Raw genomic sequence first — 11,982 nt, 5'->3', positions numbered from 1 at the left:
GAGGAAGGCGGGCAGGCTGTCCCTCCCAGAGCAGGTGGCGGCGCGGGAGGAACGACCGGTCGCAGGCGGGTCCTCCACCGTCCGGGCAGGTCCGCTGCGTGCGGACCCCGTGCGCGGTCTCGGCATCTGCCTGCACGTTACCGACAAGCGGGAAGGGGAAGAAATCATGTCTTCTATAATCATGTAGGACTTTGGAAGCCCCGCGCATGCCCCCCGGAGCCCAGGACAGGCTGAGCACCGCCCGGGCCTCCCGGGGCTTGTGCTGACGAGGACGCGCGGCTCTGGGGCATGGCGTCCCTCACCACCGGGCAATTGCACACACCCTGCTAGGCGGCTGTGCTCCGCCGCGAAGGGCCAGGACCGCCCTCCGTGATGGGGTTGAAGGGACAGGACAGCTGAAGGCTCCCGGCGGCTCCGGCCTCGCTGGGACGACTGGCAGACCTTGGGCGTGCACTGGGCTGGGTGGGGGGATTGCCCGGTTCCCTGCCCAAGGTGAACATTGTCTTGGGGTCACCGCAGGAAAAGTCCTTGTTCTCAGGAGACACGGGGCTTATGCGGGGGATGGGCTGGGACGGGCACCTCCACCATCATGGGGACGGGAGCCAGTGACAGAGGGGACCAGATGTGGCTGGGTGCTGACGCGGTCAGGCTAGGCCCAACCTGTATGACCACAATGTGTTCGTCTTGCAACTTCTGTTGTTAGGTATGAAACTTGTCAAAAGAAAATAGTTTATGGGGTGTTTCAGAGGCTCTGAGGCTGAGAAAGGAATAGAGCCCCTCCCCCCACATAACTCGAAATCAGAACGAAAACTAGAATAAGAGAAGTGGGACAGGGTTTTGAATTTTCCCTACGATGACTGTGCAATGCTCTTTTGGAAATTCCGAGAACAAGGTTCTTTCCAAAAAGGGTGTTTTCTCATTCGTGTCATCTGGCTTTATCCTCTGGAGTGATGGACCGGGGCAGTGTGACGGCCCCCAGCTGTGGCCTGGCACACCAGCTGTGAGGCTCAGGTGGGCTGGGGCTGGGCATGGATGCCCGACTGGACTGGAGAAGGGGTTCCTGCTGGAGGTCGGGGGGCATCTCTGTGGCCAGTCCCGAAGGCCAAAACTGTCAGACAGATGAGGGGTCTGACTGCACTTGTGCGGGCCGAGTGGTCCTTCTGGAGGATAAACAGGCTGAGGGCATGGGGTGGGGAGGAAGAAGCCAGCCCCAGCTTCTCACTAGGCCCCAGACTCTGTAGCATGAGAAGGGCACCTCAGGGTCATGCTGTCCTTACCTGGAAACACAACAGGCTCAGGTCATAGATAGGGTTTGATGGACCACAGGTGGTCAGGCTTCAGAATGCAAGGTTGGGCAGGGAGTGGGGAAACTGACCCTGTGGGGATGGCCAATTGCTCGAGTTTTGTGTTCAGACTGCCCTGCTTCAAACCGTGCATGGCTTCCCTTGTCTTGCTGGACAGACCAAATTCTCAGTGACCAGAGCTCTCCCTGAAGCTGTCTCAGCCCTGACTCCAAGCCCTTCCCCAGCCCACTCTGTCCTCCTGGAATCCCACTCCCCACAAAGCTTCCCGAGTATGAATGTGGCTTGCTGTCTCTGCCCTATTCCTGCGGCTTTAGGGTCTGTGGACTTGTAGGGGAATGCTGCTATAAATGGTGGGCCATCCTGGGTACCCCAGGCGTTAAAAGTACCCACAAGAAGGGGAGGGCCCGGAAATAGTACCCTGTGTGGTCTTTTTATGCTGGGGACCCTGCTGTCTCTGAAGAAGGAGATTACCAGTGTTCCCTAAAGCAGCATGTCATCCCAAGACCTCCGGAGAAAGTCCCAGGGGCCCAGGAAAGAAGAGCCCGAGATGGTCCCTAAAGGTGCATGTGCCCTGGGGAAGTGCAAGGGGAAGCCAAAGTCAGTGATTCAGGGAGCACCCATGGAGCCACCCAGGGGGATTTCGGTCCTAGAATGCCTCCTCTTGACCTTGACTCATGGGGAGGCAGCCACCTCGTCTTAACACCTCACAGCCCCTGATGGCTGGGACTACAGCTCTGCAGAGATGGGAGTGCCCTAGAAGACCCAGGAAGTCCTTATTTAGATAGAGCACTTCCCTCAAGGAGCAGCTTCAGGGCTGAGAGGCCAGGCCAGTCTGGCTGGCGAAGGTGACGTGGGGGAGGGGCTCCTGGGTGGCTCAGTCGGTTAAGCCTGAGATCTGACCATTGGTTTCAGCTCAGGTCATTATCTCAGGGTCGGGGATTGAGTGCCCCCCACCCCCAATGCATGGGGTGCTCTGCGGTGAGTCAGTTCGGGAGTCTCTCTCTCCCTCAGCCCTTCCCCAAGCTCTCATGCATGCGCACATGCGTGCTCTCTCCCAAACAAATGTATAATAAATCTTTAAAAAAACAAAATTGGGGGAGTTCTCAGGGTATATGCCTGGCTCAGCTGGTGCAGTGTGGGACTCTTGATCCCGAGGTCGTGAGCTGAAGCCCACATTGGGTGTGGAGATTAGTTAAAAATAAAATCTTTTAAAAATAAATAAATAGGGCGCCTGGGTGGCTCAGTGGGTAAAGCCGCTGCCTTCGGCTCAGGTCATGATATCAGGGTCCTGGGATCGAGTCCCGCATCGGGCTCTCTGCTCAGCAGGGAGCCTGCTTCCTCCTCTCTCTCTCTCTCTCTGCCTGCCTCTCTGCCTACTTGTGATGTCTCTCTGTCAAATAAATAAATAAAATCTTTTAAATTAAAAAAAATAAAAATATATTAAAAATATAAAAAAAAATAAAAAATAAAAAAATAAAGCAAGGAGAGTTCTAAGAACCGAGGCTGTTTCTGAACTCGGTGATTCCTTGCCTCTCCCAGCCGTGGTGCCCCCCCTTTGCCTGAGCACCCTCTCCTGTCTTCATGGCCTCCTTCCTGATTGTGTGAGCTCGTGTTTGGTTCTCCCATGAGAATCCCCGATACCGTAGGGGTTCGTTTTCATCACACTGAAACGTAAGGCCCTTCTGTCGGTGCCTGATCTTCTAGGGACCTCGCTTCAGAATTGTAAAAATAAACATTGGCAGGCAGACATCTAGCTGACACCAGCAGGGGTGGGGTGGGAACGGAGAGGGAGGCAGCTCCTCTGCAAACCGGTCTTTCTTTGAAAGTTCAGACATGAGTTCCCCACGAGACCCAGAAATTCAAGCCCCAGGCCCCCGCTCAAGGGAAACAGGAACCCATGAATGCACAAGGACTCATGTGAGAGTGCTCGCAGAGATTTATTCACAAAAGCCAGAGACTGGAAGCGGGTGAATGGAGAGCAGTGTCGGGTCCCGGTCAGGGGGCACCGGAGCTGGGGGGGACAGGAGCGACCACTAACAGGCATGATTTGGGGGGGCATGGAAACACCTTAAAGCTAGGTTGCGGTGATGGGGGCACAGCTCTGTGAATTCACTGACAATCTCTGCACTGGACACACATCCCGGTGGCCGCCTGGCTTCTGCTCCCATAGTACCCCAACGAGGGAGCCTTGAAAGTGCGGCCTGCGATTGCTCCCGTTTGTTTCTGAATCGCTTGAATCACTTGCTCCCTTCAAAGACTCCCACAGCGGCACCTTGATGGAGGCCCCGGGGGGGCGACCGGTCAAGTCACTGGGGCTTCGGGGCAGGCAATGGATTCCTGGTCCTTTTCATGAGGGACACGGCAGCAAGGACCACCCGGGGGCTTTCCAAGCCACCTTGAGAGAGGGCCGTTCAAACGCACCCACCCAGGTACCACGAAAACAGGGCTCTCCGTTGGCAAACCCAGCCCAGACGTGAGGCCCCACAGAGTCCTGCCCCCCCCAGGAGAGAATGACATCACAGCCCGCGGGTCCTCCCACAGCCCCACTGCACCTGTCAGCCCGCTCCCTCCCTCCCACATTGCCCTGCTGGGGAATAGTATAAAATCAAGACAGAAAGTGTTTGCTGTGGGGAATGCTAGGCCCACTGTGAGGAATTGTTACCCAGCCACAGACTTTTCACGGTTTCAGAGAAAGATACATTTAAAGCGTCTTGTCCACATCCCAGCTCTGCAAACCCAAACGCCCGGGGTGTCCCTCAGTGGCCCTGGACAGGGCACGTGTACTGGGGTGGCTGGGGAGGGGGTGGCTGAGGGCAGAGGAGGCTGCTCCTGTGGGGACCCAGAGCGCAGGGCCTCAGGGACAGAGCTCCAGGCAGCTGCAGTTCACCTGCTGCACAAACCCGCCTCTCCACTGGGCATTGTCCAGTGTCAGGATGGCGCCCCCTGGGACCTCCCTCCCGGTGGCCAGTTTTGCGACCTCCCCGGGGACCAGCGCCCGGTCCCATATGGCCAGGCCTGCCAGGCTCCCCACAAAGGCCTCAGAGCTGTCAAAGCCACCGCCCACGCTGTCTTGCTCCTGACCCAGCACCAGGGACCCTCCTGCAGGGATCTCATAGCCCGCCCTGAAGTGGGAGCCGGTGGCCGCGAGCCTGCGGTCCACGTGCAGCCAGTACCTGCCCAGGATGGACGTCCAGATGACACACACGTGGTGCCACCGGCCGTCCAGCAGCGGCTGCAGGGGCAGCTCCCTGAAGGCTGGGTCTCCGATCACGAAGTGGATGGCTCCCGGGGCCAGGGATTTCCCACCGCCGTGCAGCACGAGCTTGTTGTCATTCTCCTCCGTGGCGTAGGACAGCAGGGTGCCCAGGCGGCCCGAGGCCGTGCGCACCCAGCTGCAGACGGACAGGGCTCGCAGACCCCACGGGAAGCCGGGGTTGAGGAAGGCGACGTTCTGGGTGGAGGCGTTAGGGAAGACCAGCACGGGGCCCACGTCACAGGCTGGAAACAGAGAGGGGAGTCAGCCCCGGCAGCACGCGGAGGCAGGGGCTGCAGACCCGGCGGGGCTGCCTCAGCACGAGCCAGGAGGCCGGCCGAGCGGGGTCCCCGTGGGCCCCATGGCATGATGGGCCCATCCTGCAGGTGGGGAGACTGGGAGCCAGCGCGGTCTACGCCCCAGCGGGAGTGAGACTGCAGGCACGCCCCCAGCTGCGGGAGCCCCACAGACTCAGGTGCTCCAAATAACATGCACTGAGTATCTTCCATTTCTGGAGGTCAAGGCCAGAGCTGGTCCCTCCGACTATAGTCATGATGGAGGCAGCTGGCTCCAGGTGGAGGTCCCAGGGAGAATCCTTTCCTGCCCGTCAGCTTTCGGAGAAGCCCCCGCTCCGTGGCTCACGGCCCCTCCCTCATCATCAAAGTACCTTCCTCTCACCTCCGTCCCTGTGGTTCCAGCTCCCTCTCTGACCTTCCCGCCTTCCCTGAGAAGACCCTGGTGTTAATCCCAGATCCCCTCCTGTCTCACAATCTGTAATCACAGCTGGAAAGTCCACTGACCCCGCGAGGGGCTGCATCCACAGGGCCCAGGGGTCAGGATGTGAACGTCTTTGGGGCCACCCCCCTTCAGGTCAGCCTGACAGGGGGGGTCTATGGGGTGGGGTGAGGTCTGGGGTTCCGACTGGCAGGCTGGGGACCTACAGGTCTCACCTGCCAGCCCACTGGACCCAAGGATGGAGGGTTCCCAGCCCCTCTCTTCCCCTCAGGGGTATCTGTCGTACTCTAGGGCAGGGGGCATCCAGGTGGCTCAGTCGGTTAAGTGTCTAGCTCTTGATTTTGGCTCAGGTCATGTGATCTCAGGATTGTGGGACCGAGCCCTGGGTTGGGCTCTGAGCTCAGCATGTTGTCGGCTTGAGATTCTTGCTCAGCCCCTTCTGCCCCCTTTCTCTCTTTAAAATAACAGTCATCATCATAATAATAACATAGAGCAGGTGCCATTGGGGGTAACTGCCCCCCCTGCACACACCTAGGGATATCTGCAGGCATTTTAGTTGTCAGAACTTTGGGGATCCCCGTATCTTTCCAAGGGGCCCTGGTGGTCCCTCCGAGGTCAGCTGGTCAGCTCCGTCTTATTGGTGAGGCCGCTAGAGCGACCCAGAGGGAGGGGGCCCCTGCTTCCGATTCCTGGGACCCCAGGGCTGGTCAGCCAGACAGAGAAGCAATCCAGTCAAAAACAAGGCAAACATGGACAGGCCTCCAGTGCATAGAGGCTGGGGCCAATGCTCAACCCCACAGCACCCGGGGCAAGGCCGCCCCGCAGTAGTGCCCAAGAAACCCTCTCCTGGGAGATCCGAGACAGCAGAGGGCCAGCTCCGCAGTGGGGCCCCGCTCGGCACAAAACACCTCCCCGAGCGGCGGAGGACATCTTGCTAACCCACCAGCCCTTGTGAGAGCGGTCATAGGAGGGAGTGGGGGACCCCCTGGGCAGCATCCGATGTCTGTGCATGTCTGCTCCAGGGCGCTGGGAAGAGCCTGCAGACAGGCCATCACCTCCCCCATGGCCCCCGTTTCTGTGGGGGGTGCGCAGGGCTGTGAAGTGTCCTCTCCCCGCAGCTCGGGGGAGAAGGCTGCTCAGAAGGGACCAGAGGCCTGAGGAGGCACGAGGGAGGAGAGGGGAGGCCGACAGGGTAAGGGCAGGCTGTGGTACTCACTCTCTCCTGGTTTCTCAGGGGGCCACGCCCGCTGGCTGCCAGGGCCAGGGGGTGCCCATGTCCCTTGCGGATGGCCTGCAGAGTCCTGAGGCGGGTCACCGGTCTCAGGTGGTCTGAGTACCTGCCTCCCCCTGTGCTCCGCCGGGGAGCTGGGGCTGGGCAGCCCAGGTGGGGGGAGGGGCTGGGCCGGGGTCAGCGCCGGGGTCGTGGTGCCGGGACCTGCCCCCTGCATCCGGGCCTCGAGAGCACCCAGCCTGGCATCTTGGCCCTGCACGAGGGCTGTGAGGTGAGCCAGCGTGTCCTGCAGGGCTCTCACGGCCAGGGCCAGGCTGGAGAGGGCGCCCCTCCGTGCCTCTTGGTCCTCCCTGTCCTGGGTGTGCTGCCTTTCACTCAGGGCAGCCCCCAGGGCCAGCAGCCTGGACTCCACCTTCCGGCTTCTGCGCTGCGTCTTCTGCATCCGTGTCCTGAGGTGGCTCAGGTCACCCTGCATGGCAGCGTGTGACTGGTTCACAGCCAGGGCCACGGCCTGGGTCTTGCGGGCCAGGCTCTGGAACCGGGCATCGACATCGTACGACAGGTTGTAGTTCCTGGCAAGGTCTTGCAGGTGGGTTAAGGTCACCTCTTGAAACCTCCGGAACTACAGAAAGACACGCAGCAGTCACAGGGGCCTTGGGCCAGCGAGGACGCAGGACAAGCCTTCCCGCTCACGCTTCTTGGTGCCTGTCACCCCCCGGCCGTGCCCCACGCTAACCGGCTCCTCAGGCAGCAGCACCAGGGCTGGGCCGATGACCACACCCAGCCCCGTGGCGGCTTTGCTCAGAGACGCGCGAGACCAGCCCAAAGTCTTTGGGATGCACACTGTGGGGTGAGGGCTTCAGGCTCCCATCTCCCCTACACCCCCCATACCGTGCACGCCTCACCCCTGTGACACTCGGGGTCCTGCCTGAGTGGACGTAGGGCAGGGCGAGCTTCATGAGTGGTTTCTGGGGATCAAAGAGGGCAGTGCAGGCAGAGCTCCCACCCCATGCCCAGCACGGCCCAGCAACCCTCCAGCGCCCCCTCTTGGGGCATCCCACTCCACCGCCCAGCCCGACTCCCAGCCTGTCCTCCACGTCGGTTGGCTTGACTTCCTAGCAGAGCCCAGCAGCCTACTCTATGGGTGCCCCACTGCAGGGGACAGTAGAGTCACAGATGGAAAGAAGCCTGCGTTTCACGTCTGCATCTCTAGAGCAGGACGCTCACCGTCTGTCGCTGCGTCTGCCATAGAGCTGCACTCACAGCTGTCCCACGTGGTGGGGACACTCACCTGCTCTTCCAGCCTGCGGAGCCGCTCGAGAAATGGCTTCCTTGGCCCTGCAGGGCTGGCTCCCTGCGACAAAGCCCTGTGCAGATGCACCGGCACAAGAATAATGAGGAGAGACAGGGCCTTCCTCCGCGGGCAGCCCATCCTGACGACGTGGAGAGGAGCCCCCGACTGTGCGCTGCTGCCCCCACCCCCCCAAGCCAGCCAGTGCGGCGGCTTTCCTTCTCCCACCCTGGCTGGGAGTCAGCTTCCTCCTGCCACCTTAATGAAAAGCATTTGCCCTCCAGTCAGTGAGCTCTGGAGAGCTAGAGGTTCCCAAGGACACAAGCTTAAAACAGATGCAAACAGTTTCTCTGGAAGACAATTCTGGGTGCGAGCCCTGGCCTGGCCGGCTCAGAGCCATGCGGAGGTGATTGCTTTAGCAGGGGACACACGCACTCGGCTCCCAAAAACCAGAAGCTGAAGCAGGCTGGGGCCAGGGAGCCTCTGGAGCCAAGTCCGCTGTGGGGCCCAGAGTGTGAGCCTTGCACAGAGGGGCCTGTGAAGCCTACCTCTCTCCCTCGGATAAGGCAAAGGAAATGGGGTTGGGGGCCACCTTAAATTATTCTGTGGTGGAGGTTGCATGGTGGGCTGAACGGTGGCCCCCGAAATTGTAGGTCCTCATCCTAAACCCTGTGAATCCCCGTGCACCTGCAAAGGTGAGCTTATTTGGGAAGAAGTCCCTTGCAGACGTCATGAAAGGTTTCGAGAGGAGACCATGCTGAATTAGGGGGTCCTTACAAGAGACAGAAAAGACACAGGGGAGAAGGCCGTGGGAAGACAGAGGCAGAGACCGGGGCACTGCGGGTGCAGGGAGAGCTGGATGAGGCCGGAGCGGTCTTCCCTGGAGCCTTGGGAAGGCGCAGCCTGGGACCTGCTGACCTGGGACCTCCATTGGTTACGGGTCATTGGTTGTGGCCTGGGGACACTGACTCCTTCCCTCCCTTCCCTTGGGCGGCTCTTTCCGCAGCTCCCCCTGCTCTGCCCTTGACCTGTCATTCTCCCAGGCCACAATGGATCCGTGCCTCTGGTGCTGCTCCCCTTGCCTTCTCCTCGGCCCTGGGCTCCTTCACCTTTGTCCTTCTGCTGCCATTGAAGCGGTGCCTGGGGAAGAGGAAACTTGCATGGCTGTCTAACTGACCGCTGTTTATTCTGCTCCCTCCCCACATCATGGTCCCTGCAGCCAGCCCTGGGATGAGGTCCCCACTGGCCCCACTTCCTTAGGCCACTGGCTGTGCTCAAGTCCCACGGCTGGGCTGGTAACCCGTGACCCCCACAGGGGAGCTGAAAACAGGGTTTTTTCTTTTGCGCGCCCGGTGCCCCAATGTCCTAGGGCCCTGCTCCTTCTTCCCCAGGGCTCTGAAAAAGCTTGCATTCACATGGGTGGGCCTAGGACCTGGACCTACGTTTTGGGATCCACCATTCGGCTTATTACAGAGAGCTCTGAGAGGCCAAGGGCATCCAGGGACACTGGGAAGTTGGGGCATGGCACAGGCTTAAGTGAAGGGACTCGTGTGAGTCTGGATAGAGAGCTCCTGAGTCCCCGGAGCCTCTTTGAGCTCCTGCAGCTGGTGAAAGCTCTGTTCACCAGCCCCACCACCACAGGATGTGGTCAGCTGGCTCTCCGGCGCCCCCCTTCCCCCTGCCATGTGACTGGCCTTGAGGTCCGCCGGGGGTTTTAATGCACACTGCATTCAGAACTTAGTACAAAAAAGGAATGCAAACCACCTCACCAGTCATCATACTTTATACGGGACTACGTGTTCAAAAGGTAACAATCTGGACTGATTGGGTTACATAAAATATATTTGCTGGGGCGCCTGGCTGGCTCAGTCGGTACAGCGCCTGACTCTTACTCTCAGGATCATGAGTTCAAGCCCCCATTGGGCATGGGGACCACTTTCAATAAAGAAACTGACTTAAAAAGAAAGAGATGAGAAAGATGCTGCATTTTGAATTGTGGGGCGCTGAGGGTTCCACCCGCTTCCAGAAAGCAGCAGCCATAGCCAGACACCTGCCCCCAGGTAGGAGGAGGGACTTCTTTAACCCTGGGAAGAAGTAAGAGCCTCCCTCCCCCCCATCTGTCAAAGCAAGTTCCCCTCATCCACATACAGAGCTTCTGGCCCTTAACTGTCTCGGGCTTAATATGAAGGCTAAACTAGACATCTCTAGACACAGGGGCCTCTGACAGAAATCTTCCCAAACAGAAAAATGCAGAGAGCCAAGGGAAAGCTCTGAAAGATCTTAAATACCACCCCCAGGAAGACTAGAGAAGCTTTGTGTCCGCAAGGCAGAAATGTGGATATTACGAGAAAAGGAATAATAAAAAATGAAGAAGTTGGTCCGGAAAGATGAAAAGGAGGATTTTCCAAATAAATAAGTAATTAAATCAGGACAGCTAAAAGGCAAGGCTTAAAAGAATTGCCCAGAAAGTAGGGCAAGAAGACAGAGATGAAAAGAGAGAGAGAGAGAAAGAAAACATGCCCTTCAAGGTCAATCCAATGAAAAGCGAGTACAGAGAGTGAGACTGAAGAAAATAGGGGGGCGCCTGGGGGGCTCAGTCATTAAGTGTCTGCCTTTGGCTTGGGTCATGATCCCTGGGTCCTGGGATTGAGCTCCACATCGGGTTTTTTGCTGAGCTGGACGCCTGCTTCTCCCTCTCACCCTCCCCCTGCTTGTGTTGCCCCTCTCACTGTGTCTCTCTCTGTCAAATAAATGAGATCTTTAAAAAAAAAAAAGATAAAAAACTTTAAAAAAAAAAAAACTTAAAAAAAACCTTTTTTTAAAAAAAAGATCTTATTTAAAAAAAAACTTTTTTAAAAAAAGATCTTATTTATTTATTTGACAGAGAGAGACAGTCACAAGCAGGCAGAGAGAGAGGAGGACGCAGGCTCCCCGCTGAGCAGAGAGCCCGCTGCGGGGCTGGATCCCAGGACCCCGAGATCATGACCTGAGCTGAAGGCAGAGGCTTAACCCACTGAGCCACCCAGGCACCCGAATAAGTAAAATCTTAAAGAAAAGAAAAGAAAAGAAAAGAAAAGAAAATGGGAAGATAGTCTGGGAAGGTGTCACAGTCAAGAGCATCTGTCAGTCTCAAGACTGTGTGTCAGAGAGGCCAGGGTGTCATCAAGTGTCAAAACCCCGTGGATGAGGAGAGGATTCTAGAAGTGTCTTCGGAGGAAAAACCTGGTCAATGGGAAAGACTAAGACTCTCCTTAGAGAACTAAATGCTGGCCGGCTGCCAAAAACAGAGGGGCGGGGTGTCTGGTTAAACCTCTGCCTTTGCTCATGATTTCAGGTTCCTGGGATTGAGTCCCATGTCAGGCTCCCTGCTTAGTGGGAAGTCTGCTTCTCCCTCTGCCTCCTGCTCCCCCTGCTTGTATTCTCTCTCTCTGTCAAATAAAATCTTTGTTGGGGCACCTGGGTGGCTCCGTGGGTTAAAGCCTCTGCCTTCGGCTCAAGTCATGATCTCAGGGTCCTGGGATCGAGCCCCCCATTGGGCTCTCTGCTCTGCAGGGAGCCTGCTTCCCCCTCTCTCTCTGCCTGCCTCTCCGCCTACTTGTGATCTCTGTCAAATAAATAATAGAATCTTTAAAAAAAAACAACAAAATCTTTGAAATAAAATAAACACACAAAAATTAAACAAACCAACCAACCCACCCAGAGGAACAAACCTTCACATGCCCGAGTGAGTGAAATTTATTTTCACTTAAAATTGTCCATCAGGCTCAAACGTGAACCTGCCTGGAGCAAAGAGCAAACGCACTTTTCACACACGTGAAGGCCGGAGAGGTTTGTGTCCCGCGGCAGGAGGCGCCTAGCAGCCTGACAGGCCTGCTGGAAACACGGGAGTCAAGGTCGAGAGAAGCTGCTGTATGTAGCAAGTGGAGAGCGAGGCTCCAACCCAGGGGCGGCCGGGGCGGAGGCCCGCAGTCCCAGGAAGGCGTCCTCCGGAACTCCGCGCAGCCTGGCCCAGCCCATGTCCCCGCCGTCAGCCCCGCTCCGCCGGGCACCCGGCCAGCGCTCCGCCCCGCCCACACCCGGGCTGCACCTGCCGCGCACCTGCGCTCCAGCGCCCGCAGCTGCCCTCTCCCGCGCGCCTCCCGCCCGCGCCCAGAGCGGGAATTCCAAA

At 58.1% G+C, this 11,982-nt stretch overlaps 1 protein-coding gene across 2 annotated transcripts; it reads right to left on the bottom strand.

The window, feature by feature from the left end:
- Nucleotides 1–3,155: 3,155 nt before the first annotated feature.
- PTX4 (pentraxin 4) lies at nt 3,156–10,459 on the bottom strand. 2 transcript variants are annotated; one of them, XM_032327116.1, is made up of 4 exons: nt 7,815–10,459; nt 6,509–7,145; nt 4,478–4,802; nt 3,159–4,133 (listed from the first exon to the last, which is right to left on the bottom strand). In XM_032327116.1, the coding sequence occupies exons 1-4, from the start codon at nt 7,953–7,955 to the stop codon at nt 4,061–4,063; spliced, it is 1,176 nt and encodes a 391-aa protein (XP_032183007.1). In that variant the 5' UTR covers nt 7,956–10,459; the 3' UTR covers nt 3,159–4,060. The 2 variants fall into 2 exon arrangements, with proteins under 2 accessions (XP_032183005.1, XP_032183007.1); XM_032327114.1 differs by having other exon boundaries at nt 3,156–4,802.
- Nucleotides 10,460–11,982: the final 1,523 nt, after the last annotated feature.

This window comes from Mustela erminea, chromosome 20 (assembly GCF_009829155.1).
Source record: "Mustela erminea isolate mMusErm1 chromosome 20, mMusErm1.Pri, whole genome shotgun sequence".
In the NCBI taxonomy this organism is placed as follows: domain Eukaryota; kingdom Metazoa; phylum Chordata; class Mammalia; order Carnivora; family Mustelidae; genus Mustela; species Mustela erminea.
The sequence above is the reverse complement of the archived record's forward strand: the minus strand, read 5'-3'. Positions and strand labels throughout refer to the sequence as shown.